The sequence below is a fragment of the Pipistrellus kuhlii genome, unplaced genomic scaffold (assembly GCF_014108245.1).
Source record: "Pipistrellus kuhlii isolate mPipKuh1 unplaced genomic scaffold, mPipKuh1.p scaffold_m20_p_2, whole genome shotgun sequence".
NCBI classification, from domain to species: Eukaryota; Metazoa; Chordata; class Mammalia; order Chiroptera; family Vespertilionidae; genus Pipistrellus; species Pipistrellus kuhlii.
Window position 1 is genome coordinate 177,374,347 of NW_023425515.1, and position 21,544 is coordinate 177,395,890.

Here is a 21,544-nt window from a genome sequence, read left to right on the forward strand (position 1 = left end):
TGAGACTCTGAGACCTCTTTTAATAAAGCAACCAATTGATCAGCATGTGCATTTCCTTTTGTGAACAGGTCAGGTAATACACTGTGAGCCCTGATGTGAATAATATAAAAAGGATGTTGTGTCTGTTGCACAATCTGCTGAACTTGTTTAAATAGTAAAAATAAACTTTGGTCACTGAGTCATTTTGGAAGAGTAATTTTAATTCTATTCACTAGGCCAACAGTGAAAGATGAATCACAGATAATGTTAAAAGGCTCTTGGAAATCCTGCCATGGAGCCTTACTAGCTTCTAATTCAATTCTTTGTACAGAAGTATGACTGGTCAGTTTGACTCAGTCTGAATTTATTGTATGATAGGTGGCTTTCCCATTAAATGATCCATCAGTAAAAACAATTCATGCTCCACGAATAGATTACTACCTAGTATTTGGGGTTTTTTGGTATAATATTGGGAATATAATATAAAATTTGTAGTAATTTGCCTTTTAACAGATAACAACTAAGTACGCCTGAATATCTACTTAGTATAATTTGCCAATTTAAGTCTGTTTGAAATAACATTCTAATTGTTTCCCAGTGAGGGGAAGATAGATGCATATTGGTTCTTCTCCTCTAAGCTGCCTGCAGCGCTTTCTAATCTGAGATATTAACTAAGCCATAAGTTCTACATATGTAACAGCAGTTTTAATGACTGATGCCCTAGGCAGACCCATTCAATAATAGCAGGAGAGTTTTCATTTTGGAAGATGACGCCAGTGGGACTATTTGCAGTATGGTTAATCTGTCCCAATAAAGGCAATTCAGGCTGTTCCCATGCTACGTGGGCTGAGGAGATCACCAGCTCAATTCTTAGCAACTCCTTTCTAGCTTCATGTGTCAGTGTTCAGGGTGAGGAAAGATTAGAGTCACCCCGAAGTATATTAGATAAATTTGTCATTTCTCCTGTAGAGATTTCCGATAAGGTCTTAACCATTAATTTTTTTTTAAATATATCTTATTGATTTTGTACAGAGAGGAAGGGAGAGAGATAGAGAGCCAGAAACATCAATGAGAGACAGTCAACGATCAGCTGCCTCTTGCACACGCCTTACTGGGGATATGCCTGCAACCAAGGTGCATGTCCTTAACCAGAATCGAACCCGGGTCCCTTCAGTCCCCAAGCCGACGCTCTATCCATTGAGTCAAACCGGTTTCAGCAGGTCTTAACCATTTAATATACCCTAATAATTTCTGGAAAATATTTAAAGTTTTGAGGCAATCTTTTTATTTTTTTTAAAGGTTTGAAAAACAAATTTTAATCCAAAACCTCAAATCACAAGCTGTCTTAGTCCATCTGGGCTGTTAGAAAGAGAAATGCCATGGCCTTGGTGGCATATCAACAAGAGAAGTGTGTTCCTCGAAATTTGGAGGCTGAGAGTCTGAGATTAGGGGGCCTACATATCCAGGGACCTGAGGGCTTCTTTCTGGTTTGTAGCCGACATCTGTCACCGTCCTCAGAGGTTTGGGGAGCAAGGGTTCTCTCATAGGGGCACTAATCCCACTTGGGAGGCCCTTGCCCTCCGGACCTAATCACCTCCCAAAGGGCCCACCTCCTAATACCAACATCTTGGGGGTTAGATTTCAACATGACTTGCAGGGAGGGAACATATTTAGTCCATTAGCAGAGGCCTGGAGACTTTTTCACCTGGGAGAGCCTTTTTCTTCCTCACTCAGAGCCCCAGTGAAGCTCCTCAGGGAGGAGAGCATTGTCTAGTGAACCTTCTATTAGGGCACGGTCCAGCAGGGCGAGGCTCAGTGTGTCTGTCCCTATTCCCCGCTTGCTTCCTGTCACAAGTCAGTGAACCCTCGCTCCATGGACCAATAATAGGACCCACCCACTTCACTCAGAGCCTTTGCATTTATCTCTTCTGACCCTGGCCAGGCTGCCACAGGCTGTGCCTGCAGCGCAGGTGCTGGGCCTGCTGGCCTGCCGCCTGGCCTGGGTCCGGAGCTGTTACATCGCTGGCAGCCGATGAAATGGAGATGAGCAGAGCAGGAGAGCCGCCTGCCCGGTGCCTATGTATTTATTCAACAGACACTTTTGAACTTCTGCCATGTGCAGGCATGGTGAAAAGTTCCCCTGAAGAGGTCCGGCATCCTCTACAAGAGGTCCGGCTTGATCTTCCCCTTCGGAGTGACCCTGTTTCCCTCTGCACAGGCTGCACTTGCTCACCTTTCACCCTTTTTCTGTGGACCCAGTGTCTCATGTGTTTAACTTTCTTGGATTCCATCTTGGTTCTTCCTAATAGACATCTGACTCTGTCTGCTCTACCTGTGTATCAAAGTGCACCAAAACTTAGTGGTTTAAAACCGGGAATTTGAGCAGGGCCAGGCTCTGCCACATGGTGTCACCTGGGGCAGCTCACTGGGGCTTCCCTCTATGAGCAGGGTTCGGAAGAACTGTATTTCTCTCTAAGTCTGATAACACTGTGGAATGGCTGCCACAATCCCTAAAACAAACACAAACATATGCTAATCCTGGCTAGGCTCTGTACCTGCACCAGTTGTAAAAAACATGATTTAGGAAATACCAAAGATATTGTCCATTCTCTGATGAGGAGAGTAATTCTAGCCTAAAATATTTCCTTTCTTCTTTTTTTTAATACATTTTATTGATCTTTCACAGAGAGGAAGAGAGAGGGGTAGAGGTTAGAAACATCAATGAGAGAGAATCATCAATCAGCTGCCTCCCACACACCCCCTACTGGGGATGTGCCCAGCAACCAAGGTACATGCCCTTGACCGGAATCGAACCCGAGACCCTCCAGTCCGCAGCTTGACGCTCTATCCACTGAGCCAAACCGGTTTTGGCAATATTTCCTTTCTTAAGAAAGAGAAGAAAACGGTATTTTAGGTAGCCTCTCGATTGGACCCTTTCCTTGCCACTGTCCCCACTACACCCAGCTGCTGCCTGGAGTTCTCTTTCAGGCTGGGTCTTTGTAAAACCAAAGCATCAGCGCAAAGGGAGGTGCAACAAAACAGAAATCAGTGTCTAAGACTGCAAGATCCATGCAGGCTCAGCCTCTGGCCCAGTGAATTGTTTCAGGAAACGCCATGACGCTCAGACAGGCGGTTCCTGTGTCGCTAGGGGCTGTGAGGCAGCCAGCTCCGAGGTAGCCCTTCTCTGCTCGCTTTAGCCTGGCTTCTCCAGTCCCGGTCCCGGATGTTGGTTGGACGATGGATGAGACAGTGCACACGACGCCCCTTGCACCATCACAGCACTGGTAGGTGTTTGGGGGCATCGGCTTCTGTGGGTGAGAAGCAGCCAGCCTGCAGACAGCTGGCGGGCCCACTCACTGTATCACCCATCACGGACCATGGAACAAGGCCCCAGGAGGCTGTCCCCCTCAGCACTGGCCCCTGCGAAGGGCTGCCCTCTTCCTGTCCAGGGGTCGGCCCTGTATGCACATCCGGGTCAGGTCATCTCACAGGCCGTGTTACCTGTTTCATTTCCTGCTCACTTCACACAAACTTGAACGAGTCAGGAGTTAGCTGTTCACAAGAAAGAATCTTCCAGCACACACCTGGCCCCGAGCTGAGCACCAGCTCTCCCAGAGGACCTACCCTGGCGCTGCGCGGGCACGTGGGGCGGGCGCTGCGCGGGCACGTCGGGGCGGGCGCTGCGCGGGCTGGAGCTTCCCCGAGGGCGTCCACGGGCCTGGAGGCGCGAGGAAGCAGCCGCTGGGCCCGGCGCCTGAAGAAGCTGTTGCGCTCCTCCATTCTGCTCTCCCTTGTGCGAGATTTTGCCGCATCAGCTGCTCCTGGACCCTGAGGAGGAGGGTGTTTAAACCGCCCCTGGACGGGGTGTGGGCGCGTCTCTGTGCCTCGCTCAGCACTGCCATCTGCTAGGGAGGGCGCGGCCGGCGCCTTGAGCTCCATGCCCTGTGCCTTCGGTGAGAGGCCCGCGATGTGCTAAGCCAGAGCCTGGAGACCGACCCTGCAGCCTGGCCTCCTTCTTCAGTCACAACAGCGGGGCCGCTGCCTCACACAGGGCCTCCCGCTCCAGCGCCTCCGCGGCTCAGGTGGCTGTGGTTTCCGCCCGAAAGCCAGTCCCAGATGCCGCTCGCTTCATTCTACGTTCAGTTTTATCTCTTTCAAAGTATAATATGTGTGTTTACCTGAAGAGTCTAAAGTTTGTCATGGCCGATGTGGCTCAGTGGATAGAGCTTGGCCTGTGGGCCCTCAAGGTCCCGGTTCCATTCCCAAGGCAATCTTTTCTTATTTCCACCTTTTGGGGCCTAATGCATTGATTTTCAATTAAGCTTCCCAGATATTTGAAAGGCATCTCTTTCTGTACCTTTTCTGGAGCAATTTTTAAGCCCTAGTTAGGGGGCTCCTTTTCTACTTGGGAAAACATTGCCAAAGTCTGCTCTTCCCGTGGACTTGCTAAGAGCAAGTCATTCATGTAATGAGTAATTAACATTGAGAGTATTTGTCCCTTAAAGGGTGAACAGCTTGAGCTACATATTTTTTGACGCAAGGTGGGGCAATTGGCTACCCCTTGAGGCAAAACTTTCCATTGATATATTTTCATGAGTTCTGTTATTTTTTTTAAATATATTTTATTGATTTATTTTTTTTTTATTTTTTTTTTTCCCCCCAGAGAGGAAGGAAGAGGGATAAAGAGCTAGAAACATACCAGCGGCCTCCTGCACACTCCTGCTGGGGATGTGCCTGCAACCAAAGTACATGCCCTTGATCAGAATCAAACCTGGGATCTTTTCTGTCTGCAGATGGACGCTCTATCCACTGAGCCAAACTGTTTTTGGCAGTTCTATGTTATTAATAGATGGCACTGAAAAGTCAAATCTTTATCTTGAGCTGCCAACGGAATGGTGAAAAAACAATACATAGTAGCGTTAACCACTCTAAGATCATGTAACAATCACTATTTTCCTGAACCTTCTTAGGGATAGTACATATGGGCGTATTCCAAGGGCTATTGGAAGGCTCTATGTGACCACCTTCTATTTGTTCCTGTATTAATTCACGAATATGACCTAATTTCTCCTTGGTTAATGGCCACTGATCCACCCATATAGGTCTATCATCATTCCATTGTATAGGATCAGCATGGGGCTGAGGAGACTGAGCAGTAACCACTCCTAAAATGGTTGATATCCTAATCTTCATCTTCCTAGGTTTCCTTTGGCTTGGTTGGGCTCTTTAATTCCCTGATTATTTTTCCCTAAGCCCTCACCAGTCAGATATCCCATCTGAGTTATTACTTGCTGTCCTTTGCTGCTAATAATACAAGCTTATAAACTTTCTAAAACATCCCAGCCCCATAAATTGATTGCAATTCCAAAGACTATGTAGGGCTAAAACCATACTGTCTGTCCTTTCTTATCATGCCACTATAGCACGGCAGCACTAGGTTGTGTGTTATCAGGAACTCCCACCCCCCTAACTGACCCCATAATTTCTACCATGGACCAACTTGGAGGCCAGAATTCTTTGCTGATAACACTGACATCTGCTCCAGTGTCTACTAAATCTTTAAAAAGCTTTCCTTCTATTCTTAAATTAATCATAGGGTAGGTTTTGCAAATTTTCTGTATCTAATAGATGTCTGAGCTTCGAAATTCTTGCATTCCTCTTTTTCTATTTATAGCCTTGCCTTGCTGAACATAAAGTAAAAGCAGTATCTGAGCAATTCTTTGTCCTGGAGTAATTTACATAAAATGATTGCATCCTAATATAACTTTAATCTCTCCCTCAGAGTCTGGACTAAACAATTGGTACATAGTTCTGCCCCTTGCCAGAGGCTCAAGGTTCACCAGCATTCCAGGATCCTTGTTTACAGCTTTCTGATAGTGAAGACAATGGGTGGCTTCCTGCAGCTGTCATGTCACCAGGAACAGTGACTGGAAAGGGAACCTATAAAAAACTGTTGGGCATTGGAAAGGGGACTCAAAGGACTGTTGACCAGCTTACTGCAGACTGATTCCTTCCATGCCTGGCAGCAATTAAAAAGGACATGATAGAACTCTATCCTTTCCATTGAATTTAAAAGTCTAAAAAGGACCCGAGCTCTGCAAATGACATACATTCTTGTTAAATTTATTAAACCAAAGAAGGGGGATATACTGGAGGCTAATTCCAGCAAGCTATAAATGCAAGAAGTTCATCAACAGGTTGGTGAATCTTGGGGATTTAGCAGGGCTAAAAATCTGCACGTTAATACCTGCTGCTGGGCAGCTGTTCGCATTTTCCCCAACCCATTTGTATTTTACTGTTTACCAAACCTTACCTTTGATAAGTATCTCTATTTGCTATATGGGAAAATGTGGGAATAAAAGCTTTCACTCTGAATTTTTGCGGAGTTTAGATACTAAAGGTAAGCCTCCCCTGGCTTTCCCCCATGCCTCCCAAATACATATTTCTTCTCTAGCCTCTTTATTCATTTGCATCACAGCCTTTTCTCCAGATTTCCCAACCCTAGTACATGCTGAGAAAGACCCTAGCACTCATCCACACAGGTCACCTTGCCCCCAGCTAGCCACACACAGCTCCCTTTTGTCTCTGCTGAAATGCCAAATCTTCAAAGACCTCACTGACCTTCTATTTAAAATTGCTCTATCCTTACTCTGGCTGGTGTTGCTCACTTGGTTGGAACATCACTCCTTCCATGAAAGAGTCCCATGTTCAATTCCCAGTCAAGGCAATATCCAGGTCTCTGATTCGATCCCATACTAGAGGCAAATAATAGATATGGGTGTTTCTCTTTCCCTCTGTCTCCTTTCTTTGCTCTCTAAAATCAATGAAAACATGTGTGGTTTTTTTTAATAATGCACCATCCCCTATCCTTCCATATCCCTTTGCCCTGTTTATTTTTTCTTTACGATACTTGTTGCTTCCACTTTATTTTATCATTTATATGTTTGTTCCTGCTCTGATTTTTCCAATGGAAGAAAATGGAAGGTAAGCTCCATGAGGATAGGTTCTGCACATCTTATTCATCATGTATAACCTTGCCTAGAATAACACCATCACAGACTAGGCCCTCACATTTCATTTTATGGATGGGAGCACAGTTGGATAAATGGATCAATTGATGGTCAGAGGATAGATGGATGGATGAATGGATGGATGGATGGATGGATGGATCAATGGATGAAAGGATGGAAAGACTGATGAATGATCAATGGATGGATGAATGGATTCATGAATAAATGGGCAGATGAGTTGATATCCAAAATGCCACAGGGCAACACCTATAGAGCAGAGCACAAAACACTCCAGCAATTCTTGCATATAAATGTAATTTTATTTTTACCTAAAGCCAACTCATATTTGCTCTTCCAGACACCTCTGGGGGGGATAAGTGTAGTTGTTTATAGCTTAAAATTCAGAATCTGGGAGTAGACGAATGAGTAACACAGGATCTGAAGGCTGCTAGAGCCCTCTGGCTTCCGTCGATGGCATCTGCAGCCCATCCTTTCTCCTCTGATGTCTGGAGCTGAGATGTCTTCAGCACAAGGATGTTGGAGAATACCCCTGGTCTTAGCTGAGTGTGGAGGCAGCAGTGAGATTGGTGGGGATGACTATAGTGGATGCCGAGGATCATTTGCAGGAGCTGAGGATCGGAGAAGTCACATCAGGTGAAGCTTAAAAAGGATACAGGACACAGGAGGTGAGTGGCTTTTCCTATGGAATCCACTGCCCTACCTCTGCCAGTGTCCTTGCTGTAGGACTCGTTTTCTTTTCTCAGCTCAGAACTTCCCAAATATAGTTTCTAAACCTGGGAGACACACAGTAGTACCTGTCTTATTTTGGAATTAGATATTCCCATTCCTTGTCCTCCCACCTGTCAAACTGGGGATTTCTTAAGGCCAGTGCCAGGACAGTCACCCACATGCCTGGACAAATGCCTGTATGGCTAGATGCAATACATGCTCCCTGAGGATGCCCAGACCAAGGGGGCAGGGAGTGGTCTCTGTGTAGGAAAGGTCCAGGATCAAAGCCAACCTGAGGCAGAGTTCTGGACATGAACTGACCTGAATGAGGCTTTACATTATCTGACTTAATCCCCTCAACAGCCATGCCAGGAGGGTACTAACTAATATTATTCTCATGGCATCGATGGAGAAACTGAGGCTCTGACCACACTGCCAGTTTGTGGTGGAGCCTGGATTTGCTACAGGTCTGACTCCAGAGCCGGTGTTCTTGGCAGTAGAATGGGTGCCTGGAGTGCATGTGAACATTTCTGGAAGAACACAGGGGTCACTAACTCGATAAAAGGAGGGATGAATCCTGGCCAGTGGGGCTCAGTTGATTGGGCATTTTACAAAGCATTGAAAGGTTGCTGGTTCCATTCTGGGTCAGGGTACAATCCTAGGTTGTGACCTGATTTGACCCTAGTAAGGGATATGTAGAAGATAGCCAATTGATGTTCCCCTCTCACATCGATATTTGTCTCTCTTTCCCTTCCTCTCTCTCTAAAAATCAATTTTAATATATTTTTTTTAATTAAAAGAGGGATGAAAGAAATTCAAGGTACTGGCCAAGGCAGGTTCCTTCACAGTCCAGGCCCCCTTCAGGGAGCGTGTGTTGTAATAACATTAGTTTCTCAAGCCTACCCTACTGCAGGGCTCAGGAGTAAGAAGCACAAGGGTAGTCTTCTGCCCAGAAGCGTTTGCCTGTGTTTCAGGCCAACATTGGGGTGAAAATGGTTTTGAACCTGAAAAGATATCTCATCATTTCAGAGGCAACCAAACCTCTGCTTCCCAAGTTACTCTTCCCCACCCCACCCCCACCTCCACCCCAAGCTTTCCCAGGTGGGCGCACCAAGTGTCTGGAACCATTCCATTCTGCCATGTCCCAGCTTAAGGCGCTGTCTGAAGCAGGCTCCTGTGGAAAGATTGTACCAGTAAAGGGGTGTTCTAGAAGCCCCCATCACCTTGGGGAGTGAACCTTATATTGGACTAAAAGGAGCCCCTTGGGCAGAGCCTGTGAGGGAACCTGAGGCTGGTAGGGAAGTGGCTTCGAATGAGGGAAGCAGGGAACAGCCACAAATGGTCAGAGAAGAGTGGGGACTTGGCCAAGACTTTAGGGTGACAGGGGCCTTAAAGATGTCAACTTGTGTACACAGAGGTGTTAAATGTCTGAGCTGTCACAGCTGCCCAGCTGGGCTGCCTTGGACTTATATGGGTAATGGGTATAAAAGGTCACCCCATAGGCAGTGTATGTCACTTGGATGTTTTCTGTGGCTATTGGGGGAGTATGATGTTTCCTGAACCTGGGAACCCAGATCTTAGCCATCAGCTCCCTGTGCCAAGTTCAGATCCTTGAGCTCTCCTCATATACCTGAGCTTAGGTCCCACGATGTAGCAGATGGAGGCAGGCAGGAAGCCATTGAAGGTGGAGCTCAGAACTGCACTATAGGCGCCCATGGAGGGGAAGATGAGCCAGTCACCCACGTCCAGCTCAGGCAGCTGCACTTCCTCATTGAAGAGCTTGTCAAAGGCATCACACGTGGGACCATAAAGGATGCAGGGGAAGAGGGGCGGCTTTGAGCAGAGCTCCTGCAGGGACACGGGGGTGGGAATCAGAGGAGGAAGAGCTCCTGCCCCCACCACCCTCACAGCCCATGCCCTCGGCCAGCAGAGCACCCCCAGGCACAGCAAGGACACAGGCCATCACCCACACCAACCAGTCCCTATGTGCCAGGCACTGCTCCTGACCCCGCCCTCATGGAGCTTATAATCACTCAAGTGACACATTATAGCCCTGCCAAATCTCAAGGACAGACATACAGGGGGCCTCTGTTTCCCATCTTTAAAAGCAAGAGATTTAAGTCATTAATCACTAAAAATATGGGGTCAAACTCAGTTGCACATTAGGGGGTAGTTTTAACCAAGGATTGATGCCACGTCCCAACCCATGAGAGGCCTAATTTCAATCGTCTGGCCTTCCCCAAGCATCGGGGTCCTTGGAAGCTTCCCAGATAAGTCTACTTTTTGTGAAGAAAGATGGAGACTCTCCATTTCTTAGGACTCCTACACCCCAACATTCAAGTTTCTGATAACACACCACACACACACACACACACACACACACACACACACACAGTGCATTCAGAGAGATCACATGGAAATCCAGAGGCAAACCAATGCACTTCCACACCCACACAGGACCATGTACCTGTCCACCACCTACCTGCACAGGTTCAGTCAGCATGCTCATACACAAAAATGCACACACACGGACGTGCACATCCTTGTACACGCATGTGGTATGACAATCTGCAAAGCCATGTGTAATCTAAGACTGCACTCTGCCTCACAGGGAAGAGGTGCTCTCTCAATGCTGTCAGGGTCTGGGCCTCCTTACCTTCACCACAATTGGCATCCTGGGAAAACCCTCCCTGAGGATCATTCCAAAGTTGCCATAGTGGCCGTCGTTGAGATAGTACAACAGTTTCCGGTGGCCTCCTGGAAGAGGGGAAAAGACAGGACTGTGCTCAGTCATGTGTCAGCACTGACCATAAGCACTAAGTTCAGCACCCTTAGGACCAGCCCAGATCCTTTGCCCAGCACTGGATAACCCTTCCCTGACCCCCCGCCAGAACCAGCCCTGTTCTCTAGAATCCCACTCCTCCTCTGCCCACCTGCACACCATCACAGTGCTGGGGCTGCCACTGCCACTAAGAATAACATAAGTAGGTGGGCACCGGTTTGGCTCAGTGGATAGAGCTTCGGCCTGCGGACTGAAAGGTCCCGGGTTCGATTCCGGTCAAGGGCATGTACCTTGGTTGCGGGCACATCCCAAGTAGGGGGTGTGCAGGAGGCAGCTGGTCGATGATTCTCTCTCATCGACGTTTCTAACTCTCTATCCCTCTCTCTTCCTCTCTGTGGAAAATAAATAAATAAATAAATAAATAAATAAATAAATAAATAAATAACATAAGTAGCCATAAGGAAGGGCACACACATTTTTTCAACCTGTCTACACAAATCAAATTATTTCATTCTCCTAACGCCCTGGTTGGCAAACTCCAGCTCATGAGCCACATGCGGCTCTTTGGCCCCTTGAGTGTGGCTCTTCCACAAAATACCACGGACTAGGTGAGTCTATTTTGAAGAATTGGTGCCAGAAGAAGTTTAAATTTAAAAATTTGGCTCTTAAAGGAATTTCAATCATTGTACTGTTGATATTTAATGAGTTTTCCGACCATTGTGCTAATGACACTCTGAATAGGGACATGGAACACTACAGTTGAGAAAACTGAGTCTTGCCAGAAGTTACACAGGACAATGTGGCAGGGCTGGGATTTGCCCCAGATCAGGACCCAGGTCCTCTGTCCTCACCTTGACCAGGTTCCCTGACACAGTGTGAGGCAAAACTCAGAGCAAAATGCCTTCTTATGACATGATGCCATAAGGGTGCTATTAGCAGACTGCTAACAGGTCCATTTCCCTCCTCAAAGGGCCACCTGGGTTACTCATATTTTCTGTTTTCTTTATCCTGATGCTCTGGCATCTGGGGCCTTGCTGACCCTGGAGACATCACTCCACCCAGGGCTGCCTACTTCCTAGGCAGGAAGACACCTGCACACATGGACCAACCAGAAAGGGTGTGCACCTGCCAGCCCCCTGCTTGATTAAGCTCTCACAAGGGTGAACCACTACCCTCCCCTAACTATCCTGGGCTGAGGGACCAGGCAATTAGGGGCTGTCTTTACAGACAACAGCCATGGAAATTACTCAAAGTAGCCAACCCCAAACCTGCCTACTTAGTTTTGCCTGCCTCCTCAAGTCCTCCCCGGAAAACCAAATTTGCCAGAGCCAATTCCAGCATGTCATAATTGCAAGGGTTTTATCAAAAGGTTAGTAGAACTTGGGGACTCAACAAAGGCTGAGTCACATATATTATCACCTGTTGGAAATGGATAAAGGCATTTCCCCAAACCTGAAAAGGATGATTGCTTGCTGCCAGACAGCTCAGGGCATCTTAAGCTACATGTTATTGCCTCCTCCTGCCCAAACACCTGAACAGCTGGAGGTAATTCCCCAATCTGACAATGGATTCTGTACCTAACTCTACCCTTTGATGTGTATATCTCCACCTTGCCTTAGGACAATTTGTGTTAATACAAAGCAAGAGGCCCTAAACAGTTTGGCTCAATGGATAGAGTATCAGCCTGTGGACTGAAAGGACATTTGTACAAAGGATAAAAAAACAGATTAAAATTACTTAGAGCTCGGCTGGTATGGCTCAGTTGTTGAGCCTGAACCTATGACCAGGAGACCATGGTTCGATTCCCGGTCAGGGCACATGCCCAAGTTGCAAGTTCAATCCCCAGTATAGGATGTGCAGGAGTCAGCCAGTCAGTGATTCTCCCTCATCATTGATGTTTCTGTCTCTCTCTCTCTCTCTCTCTCCCTCTCTCGTCCTCTCTAAAATCAATAAAAATATTTTTTAATAAAATAAAAATTATTTAGAAACAGTTATATGATGGTCATAAAATTTCAGAGTAAAGGTCACTAACCCAGAGGGTGAGTCTATTCTAGCTCATCATGAACTTGAGTTTCTACTTAGTCCCTTTGTGAGGACAGCAACCCCACCTAAATCTATCCCCCACATAAAAACAATCAAAAACCCTCCTGAGATGGTGACCTCCATATCATTTACAGTTACCCTACAAATGTCACCCTTAACCTCCAGGCCATGATACCAACAGTATTTCCTTCATGTATGTGCTGTAAAATTAGTATTTAATGACTGTATCTTTTTGTTATAAAACTACATGCCTGTTAGAAAATGCCGGCTTGGAAACAGCGAGGTGCACACAGGGAGTGGAGGCTGTGCCCTCAGACTTCCCCTCCAGGCACAGGGAGAACAGACCCCCATGCCTCCCTCCAGGCTGTCTGAGAACAGCACAATAATGTTACTGACAGGTTCTACCCTGTGGCTAAATCACAGCATCTTTTCCCCAAATGAGGAGCCCAAGGTGGAACTCAGACCCTCAGCTCCTCCTGCCCCCGAGGCCTGGGGACCGCTGGACAGAGTGCTCCAGGCCAGTCCGGGCCCACCCACCAGGCTGCAGCACAGCCTTCTTGGCGATGATGTTGACCGCGGCCACGCAGACAGATGCCACATAGAAGCGGCCGGGCTCCGCAATGACTTCAATGCCGGCTCCCTCGGGGAAGTCCTGGGCCAGGGCAGCATTGATCACTCTCGCCATCTGTGGGGACAGACCCGAGCCCTGTGAGGCCAGTTCCTATGTGGGGCCTTTCCCTGCATCTTCTCTCTTCATTCCCCTGACAGCTCTGTGGGAAGGTGTCAGCATCCCCTTGAGCAGGGGAGGAAACAGGTGAAACTGTGGCCCAGAGGGGAGGGGTGCCTGAGGGCACAAGCCTAGTGACCAGGCTGCAGCACCATAAGGTCTGAGTCGGAAATATTGAAATCAATAGGTGATCAGCAAAGGGGGACTGTCCCCTGGGTGTGGGGGACACAGTAAGTACACCTCTATCTGATGGTAGCCTTACCAAGGGTGGTAACCAACATGTCTAAAGAAGGCACAGAACTGCATGCACACACTCACACACACACACACACACACACACACACACACACACACACATATACTCATACACATATACACACATATGCGCACAGGCCACGCATGTAGAGTCAGACACCTCTCAACCAGCACAAAGCCCAGCTGCATGCAGCCACATGCCTGAGTGCCAAGAGCTCCCTGTGCACTAATACACACTCTGTGCAATGAGCCCAGGCTGGGACTCCCAGACGCCCTCTCCTCCTCCCTCTTACCTCCTCAAACTCCGGCTCAGAGCCCTCCACTCCGGGGAAGCCCCCTCCAATGTCCAGGAGGCTCATGTCATGCCCGACCCCATGGCCCATCTCGAACATGCGCCGGCAGTCGGCGATGGCCTGTGTGAAGCTGTGTGGATCCTGGCAGGAAGAGCCCACGTGGAAGCTGAACGCAGATGCAGTGTCAGGGCAGGAACATATGAGGAAACACAAGCATCAGCAGGAGGAGGTGCACATCGGGAAACAGCCACACAGCCAGACAGACACAGACACGGAGACATGTGTGACTACATGGAACTCATGGGCACCCACAGAAACCACAGCCTTGACTGTGCACATGGGAACCCCAGAGACACATACAACATGACAGTCCGTGAGTTGGGTCTCTCGTGGTTGTGTGGCATTCACCTCTCTTAGCCATACCTCCTAAAGCTTCCCCTTCTTCTCCTCCCTGGGATGCCTGTGATCTGAACCCCAAATCACAAACCACCCACCTGGGAGGGCAGAGGACCCAATCAGGGGCAGGTGGGGTGAGGTGAGGGAGGGCACTTCTCAGGTGCAACATTCAAGAGGCACCAAAGCACTGAGCAATCAACAGAAGTAACCTTCATGTAATACACACATGTATTAGAGAGAGAGTAAGAGCGAGTGGGAGAGAGACATCAATTGGTTGCCTCCTGTATACATCCCATCAAGAGATCGAACACACTGATGCAAAAATATCCATGATGAATAAAATACAAAATCTTTAAATAAAGACAAGATTAGTAAAGAGTATTTGGAACCAGGAGCAAAAGGAAAATCAGAAATGCCAGTCCTGTTTTGATTTAAAATTTTTATATTCTCTCATCATGGATTTATTCTGCATTAATTATTTAAATGCTGTATTAAAACATAATTTATCTCAAGTACAAGGTTTTCGGCATCCCATTAAACTTTGCACCCAAGGCCAGTGCCTTGCTTGCCCCACCCTCCCAGCAGCTGGCATCCACCTCCTCTTCTGAGAACCACATGGAGCCACTGGGTACAAGGCCCCCAGGTTAGTCAGAGGCTAGGGACAGGAGTGGGGACCAGTAGCCCTGCCTCACAGGAGAGAAAGTCCGGGCTCTTACCTGGCTCCCACCACAACCAGGCCTAGGTCTCGGGCAGACTTGAGCAAGTGTCCGCACAGCTCCAGGCTGGCCCCAAACTTGGCACTCAGAGGGAATGAGGCTCTTGCTGTCCTCGGTCCACAGTCGGAGGACCAGCCTGGGAGTGGATGTGAGGGTGACAGGCATTAGACACATGAACCCCAGGCCTGGATGTTTTTCTGCCCCCACCCAAATTCCCTTCGCCCTCCCTCTACCCCTGCCTCAGTCCTCTGGACTGTCCATCCCTGGAGGTCCAGGGAGGGAACACATCACTACTTACATACTTCTGCCCAGACAAGAAAAAGCAGGGAAAGGATCAATAGTAATAAAAGTATAAGATGCTAATTAGACCAGACATCTTCTGGACAACCTTCGCGACAAAGCCACGGTGTCAGGGGCCAAGACAGAGGTGGTTAGTGGTGATCAGGCCCACAGGGCTGAGCCATTAGGGGTGATTAGGCTAGCAGGGGAGAGCAGTTAGGGGTGATCAGGTCGGTAGGAGAAAGCAATTAAGGGTGATCAGGCTGGCAGGCAGAGGCAATAACGGGCAATCGAGGTTAGGAGCTGTTGGTCCGGAATTGGAAGAGGGATGTCCTCCGAGGGGTCCAAGATTCCAAAGGGTGCAGACTGGTCTGAAGGACACCCCCGCCTGCATGAATTTCATGCACCAGGCCTCTAGTAAAATTATAAACATCCCTTCAGCAGACCTTCTGTCATAGGATCACAGACGTTAAATAACTTTCTCAGGAACACACAGATGTGACAAGTAAGTCAGAAATGTGAGCCCTGGACTTCCTGAATCCTATGAGAGTGCTTTTTCCACGAGGTTGCTGACTCCAGACCTCCTAATGCCAGGCTCTGCCAACGTCTCTGCAGACACGGGAAACCTTTATTTGGCACGAGTCGGCACCGGGGAGGCACCGGGACACCCGACCCACATTCTTGTTCGCTGCTGCTAAGGCTTCTCCTAGTTACCACGGAACAGCCTTCATCTCCTCCCTGAGGCCCCACCTGCCTGCAGGCCTGTTGGCCTCACCTGGCCCCAGGGTGGTGCTGGGCCACCTTGGTCAGCTCCTCCTCACTGTCGAAGGTCAGGAGCTGCACCCCATGGCGGGCAGCATACTGCAGGTGGGAGATGGGCTTGCAGGGGTGGGCATAGATGATGCGTGAGGGGGCCACGCCCAGGCCCAGCACCTGCTCCAGCTCCACCTGCGGGGGCAAAGCCACAGTAAGGAGCTGCCTCCCTGCTGCCCTGCTTTTTGGGCACAGGAACCCAGGGCATGAGGGGTTGTCCCCTATTAGCCCCTACTGTGCATCTGGCCCAGCGCTGGGCACATATTGTGCTATTTAAGCTTCTAGACTGCTCTAAGGAATACATAGTTGAACCCATTTTATTTTTTTAAAATATATATATTTTTTATTTTTTACAGAGAGAAACGAAGAGATATAGAGAGTTGGAAACATCAATGAGAGAGAACATCAATCAGCTACCTCTTGCACACCCCCTACTGCGGATGTGCCGGTAACCAAGACACATGCCCTTGACCGGAATCGAACCTGGGACCTTTCAGTCCAAAGGCAAACACTCTATCCACTGAGCCAAACCAGTGAGGACTAAACCCATTTTAAGGACCAAGAAACTGATACTCAAGTGAAATGGCTGTGCCAGGACAGAACAGTGTCTGTGGATTAAAGTGTGTGTTTCCTTCACTCCTTAGCTCAGGCTGACTGCCCTCATCACCTAGACCAGAAGAGGGTGGACCACACCTACTTCATTCATTTATTCTTTCACAAACAACTGGGCACCACATACATCAGCCACTGTTTATGGGCTGCTGTCCCCAATTCTGGACTCCTGGAAATTAGCCTTTTTTTCTAGGAGCTGTCAGGCCTTTGAGTGAGGTAACTGGCCGTGCCCCAGGCTCACCTGGCTGGCACAGTCGAAGCCGGTGCCCAGGGCAGCCAGGACACGCAGCACCCAGGGGCTGCTGTTACACTTCACTGCATAGAAGGGCGAGACCCTTGGCAGGGCCTGGCAGAAAGCCTGATGGCGGCTGGCCAACACACCCAAGTCGGCCACCATGAAGGGGTCCCGTTGGTCCTGTCAAGGGAGAGAGAGAGGCAAGAATGGCTAGGCATTGTGTCATTTCATTGAATCCTCACAGTGTCTCCATGCGGTAAGTACTACTGTGCTCCCTGTTAGGAAAAGAGGAAAACAACAAGAAGGCAAGAAGGCAACAAGATTTGTAGACCAAATGGGCACCAGGACTCTCCAACCCTCACCCGGAACTCTTGGCACAGGATGAAATCCAGGGGCTGGTGGAGGACTTGAAAGGGACAGGGGAACTATTCCATGCCACCAGGGTACACAGCTATTCAGTAAGACCTAGGATCTGACTCATAAAATACAAACAGAAAGATTTATTTTGTTCCCGCCTAAGTAGGGACTGAGACCCACCCTCTCCACTCCCCACTCCATAACCTTGCCCCCCCCCTCCCTCCTCTCCCCTCACCGAATCAGAGAGCTCCCGGATCTTCTTCAAGACCACCTCCATGGCAGATTCCTCAGTTCCCAGAGGGATGAGATCCGTCAACAACGAGCTTCCAGGGCATCCTTCCTTCTCCTTCCAGTCCTTGAGGGTGGTGCTCGTCCCCGACTGTCCATCAGAGCTCTCTGCCAGGGACACTCCCAGCATTCTGGAAAGGCCTTGCTCTGAGGACACTCCTCCTAGCGCCCTGCTGGCCCCTGAAGCCAGAGTTCCTAGGCCAGTAAGTACTCGGCGCTCCCATGAAGCCACATAGAGCTCCATGGAGACCTCGTGAACTTTCCCATCTGTAGGATGGACTACAGACCAGGCCCAGCCTGCTTCAGAGACCTAGTTTGGGATCAAGGGAGATGCTCAAAAGACCCCTTACCATAGGTGGTTGGCATCCTCTTCATGGCTCCTTCTCTCACATGTTCCCATTCACAGATGAGAAATGTGACCCACAGAAAAGGTAAGTGCAGAGACCACAATCTTTAGATTATAGGGCTAAAGATTACAGGGGATCACCTAGCCCAACATCCCACTTTACACATGTGGACAAGTCACCCAGAGAGAGGAAAGGACTTGCCCAAGGTCACCAAGTGGTCAGTAGCTGAGCTGGGACTGGCATCTGGGCTGCCTAAAGCAGTCACTGCACCTGCTGATGGCCACCCACCCCTGAGACTGAAGTGAGGGCTGCTGGCCACCCACCCCTAAGACTGAAGTGAGGGCTGCCTGCAGACTGAATCTTCTGATTCAGCAGTTGGGCCTGCACCCATGGGTCCTACTGCACCCCCAGACTCACCTGGTGCCGTTCATCTCCTGTTTCCTCAGGCCCAGCACAGGGAGACCAGGACCTATGGGGTCTTGGGCTTCACGTAAATCCCTTGGAGAAGAGCAGAACTCAGCTCAGATCTCAGGCCAGGTGAAGTACCTGTGAAGGCTGCACCTCCAAACCATGGCTACCACGACCCACTCAGCCAAAACTTCCCAGCCCTGTGGGTGGCCTATACAACAGACCTTCAGGGTGAAGAGAGCCAGATATGATCAGAGTAGAGACTCTGGAAACCCAGTCACTTACCTTCCCACCTCAAAGATGAAAACACTCTGGGCTCAGAGGTCTTCTGATAGATCAGCAAAGCTGGAATGGAGCTGGGATTGGAACCTGACCTCAGACTCCAGTCGTAGGCTGAGCAAGAGCTGGTCTTACCCTTTGCTGTCTCTCTGCGCTCCCTGCACATTTAAGTATGTGGCTGGGAGACCCTCTGAGTCACTTGATGTCCCTCCACATTCTCACCGCCCTTTCCTCCATATGGGCACACCCAGGATCAGGCCACCATCTTCAGGTCACCTCACCCCTGTGATGTCACTGATACCTCCTGCAGGCTTCCACCCCACCTCTGTGATGACCCGGAGTCTTCTCTTCTAGTTTCTGGGAGTTAGAGCCACAGAAACCTGCTGCTGCCCTGCCTCCTCTTTTGCCAGTCCTTCCTGGCATCTTGCTGCTTGAGTCCTCCCATGCCTTTCCCTCCCAGCAGGTGCCAAGGCCCCACCTGACCATCATCTGCAGACTCTGCGGACTTAAAAATCCGGGAAGAGGCAACAGGAAGGGCCTGGATTAGGAGAAGGGACTCAGCCCTAGCTGGTTTTGCTCAATGGATTAGAGCATCAGCCTTCGGGCTGTAGGATTCCAGGTTCAATTTCGGTCAAGAGCACATGTCTGAGTTGCCAGCTCAATCCCTAGTAGGGGATGTGCAAGAGGCAACTGATAGATGATTTTCTCTCATCCCTGTTGTTTTTATCCCTCTCCCTCTCCTTTGGTCTCTGAACTAAATAAAAATATTTTTTAATTCTCTAATTTAATTTAATCTAATTTAATTTAATTTTTTTTTATATAAAAAGAAAGATGGACTCATGAAATCTGGCACAAATCCCTTAACCTGCAAGGGACTCATCAAATCCAGCAGTACAATGATGGGAGGGGGCGAGAATGAGCAGGGTAAGGCCTTCTGCTCAGTGATCTCAAACCACATGGTGAAGTCCATGACTTTTAGAGAGACCCACACCCTCACCTGCCCCAGACTGGTTCACATAGGACTGACTTCTAGCTTCTTTGTAAGTTTATAAAGGGAAGCTCGGTTTCATCTGCAGATGGGGATATTGTCCACAGTACCTCACAGGTGTTTCATTATCTGTAAGAAAAGAAGAATAATAGCATCTACTTACTAGGATCACAGAGAGTACATGAGATAATGCATGCGAATATCATACCTAACATCTTCATAACATTGGTTAAAAACTCATTTAAACTAGTTCATGATAATAATGATGTTAGCATGATAAGAAACCAGCAATTTTTAAACTTTTTGCCATAAAAATTAAAATATGGATCCCACAGTGGATTTTGTCCTGTCTTGGGGCTGTCTACCATCTATGAACACCCCTTCCTCCAATCCCTCCCCTCTTCCATGAGCAAGCAAGAAATGGACCTTCTCAGACTCCTTTGTAGCAGGGATGTGTGAGGATATGACCTGGGCTCTATCAGATTCGTTTCCCAGCATGAGGATCAGCTGGTTATAAAAGTGACTACGGCAGCATGTGTGTCTTGGTAAAATAGTAGTTAATATAATTATTACTGTTCTCATCTGGAATAATCTGATCTTCTAGAAAATCAGGCTTTAGTGATCAAATGTTTTCTGACATCGAATAGCACGAAAGGCAAGTATTGGGGGTGGAGTGACATCGAAATGTAAGAGAGAATTTAGAAGAATAAACTCAGAGTCATTATTTATTGACAATGGCCTTGGCCATAGAACCAGGAACTATCTATGACTGAACTATGAGGAATCCCTCACCTCTTGCAGCCGAAGAGATAAAGAAGCCAATAACAAAAACTAAAATCAAAGCTCAAGAATATAAGTTAAATGAGTTTTTAACCAATGTTATGAAGATGTTAGGTATGATATTCGCATGCATTATCTCATGCACTCTCTGTTACAATGCTGGTTAAACTATAGACTTACTTCACACATGTGTGTGCACACACACACATACACCACAAACAAAAGATATCAAAGGACCAACAAGCACATGAAACGATACTCAACATCATTAATCATCAGAGAAAAGCAAAATAAAACCATCATGAGATGACACTCATCCTCGCTAGCATGGCTAAGCTGAAAGAGGCTGGCAATGCCAAGTGCTTTAGAAGACGTAGAGCAGCTGGAACTCCCATTCCTTCTGCTGGGAATGTCATTGCTAAGACCACTTGGAGAAGCTCTTTGGCAGAATTTACTTAAGCTAATGACTCAGCAATTCCACTTCTCAGTATCTTCCAGGAAGTAAGATATACCCAACAAAAATATGTCCACCAAAGACATGTTCACAGCAAGTCTATTTACAATATCCCTAATTGGTCACAACCCAGAAGTCCATCAACCATAGAATCTATATAAAAGGCTAATAATGCTAAGTGTCCAACTGTCTGACTGGTCACTATGACACTCACTAACCACCAGGGGGCAGACACTCAACATAGGATCTGCCGTGATGTGCACTGGCCATTTACAGAGAAACAGCACCACGGACTTGGCACAAACAAACCAACACTCAGCTTCCCCCAAATGGGACACAGGCCACCCCATCACCCTAGAGTGACAACCCACCAAATCACAGCCAATGCTGTTGAGACCCCATGGCACAAAATGTGGCCCACAACCCAACCCAGCCCAGAAACGGTCACTGTGGGCACCGGGTAATGACATCACATAGCAATGCTCAGCTTTTTCTCTCTAGTGACTATGTAGCTCCCTTAGAGTTTCTTCAACCCAGAAATACAACTTGCTTTATAGCCAGATGCAAACATTTTACACTTTAACCGAATGTCTGTGAAGCGTTTTCATGTGCCTCCTCTCATTTGACCCTCACAGAAGTCCTGGAGTAGGTAGATAAGAGACTCAGTGGAATCCTATTTTCTTTTCATTAGCCAGAAAACAGAGATTTAGAAAGCTTAAAAATGACCAGACTAAAAAGAAGTAAGAAATTGTGGACCTTGAAAATGACTTCAGG

At 48.1% G+C, this 21,544-nt stretch overlaps 1 protein-coding gene across 1 annotated transcript; it reads right to left on the minus strand.

Annotated features, from left to right (window-relative positions):
* Positions 1–7,287: 7,287 nt before the first annotated feature.
* LOC118723172 (antizyme inhibitor 2-like) lies at positions 7,288–18,729 on the minus strand. The gene is given in 13 exon segments (XM_036445246.1): positions 7,288–7,649; positions 8,830–8,892; positions 9,349–9,566; positions 10,375–10,475; positions 13,081–13,228; positions 13,819–13,984; positions 14,931–15,028; positions 15,030–15,066; positions 15,985–16,157; positions 16,876–17,049; positions 17,462–17,645; positions 18,279–18,359; positions 18,563–18,729. Coding segments are annotated over 12 exon segments (1,557 nt in total). The 5' UTR covers positions 18,715–18,729; the 3' UTR covers positions 7,288–7,649; positions 8,830–8,867.
* Between the last annotated feature and the right edge of the window lie 2,815 nt (positions 18,730–21,544).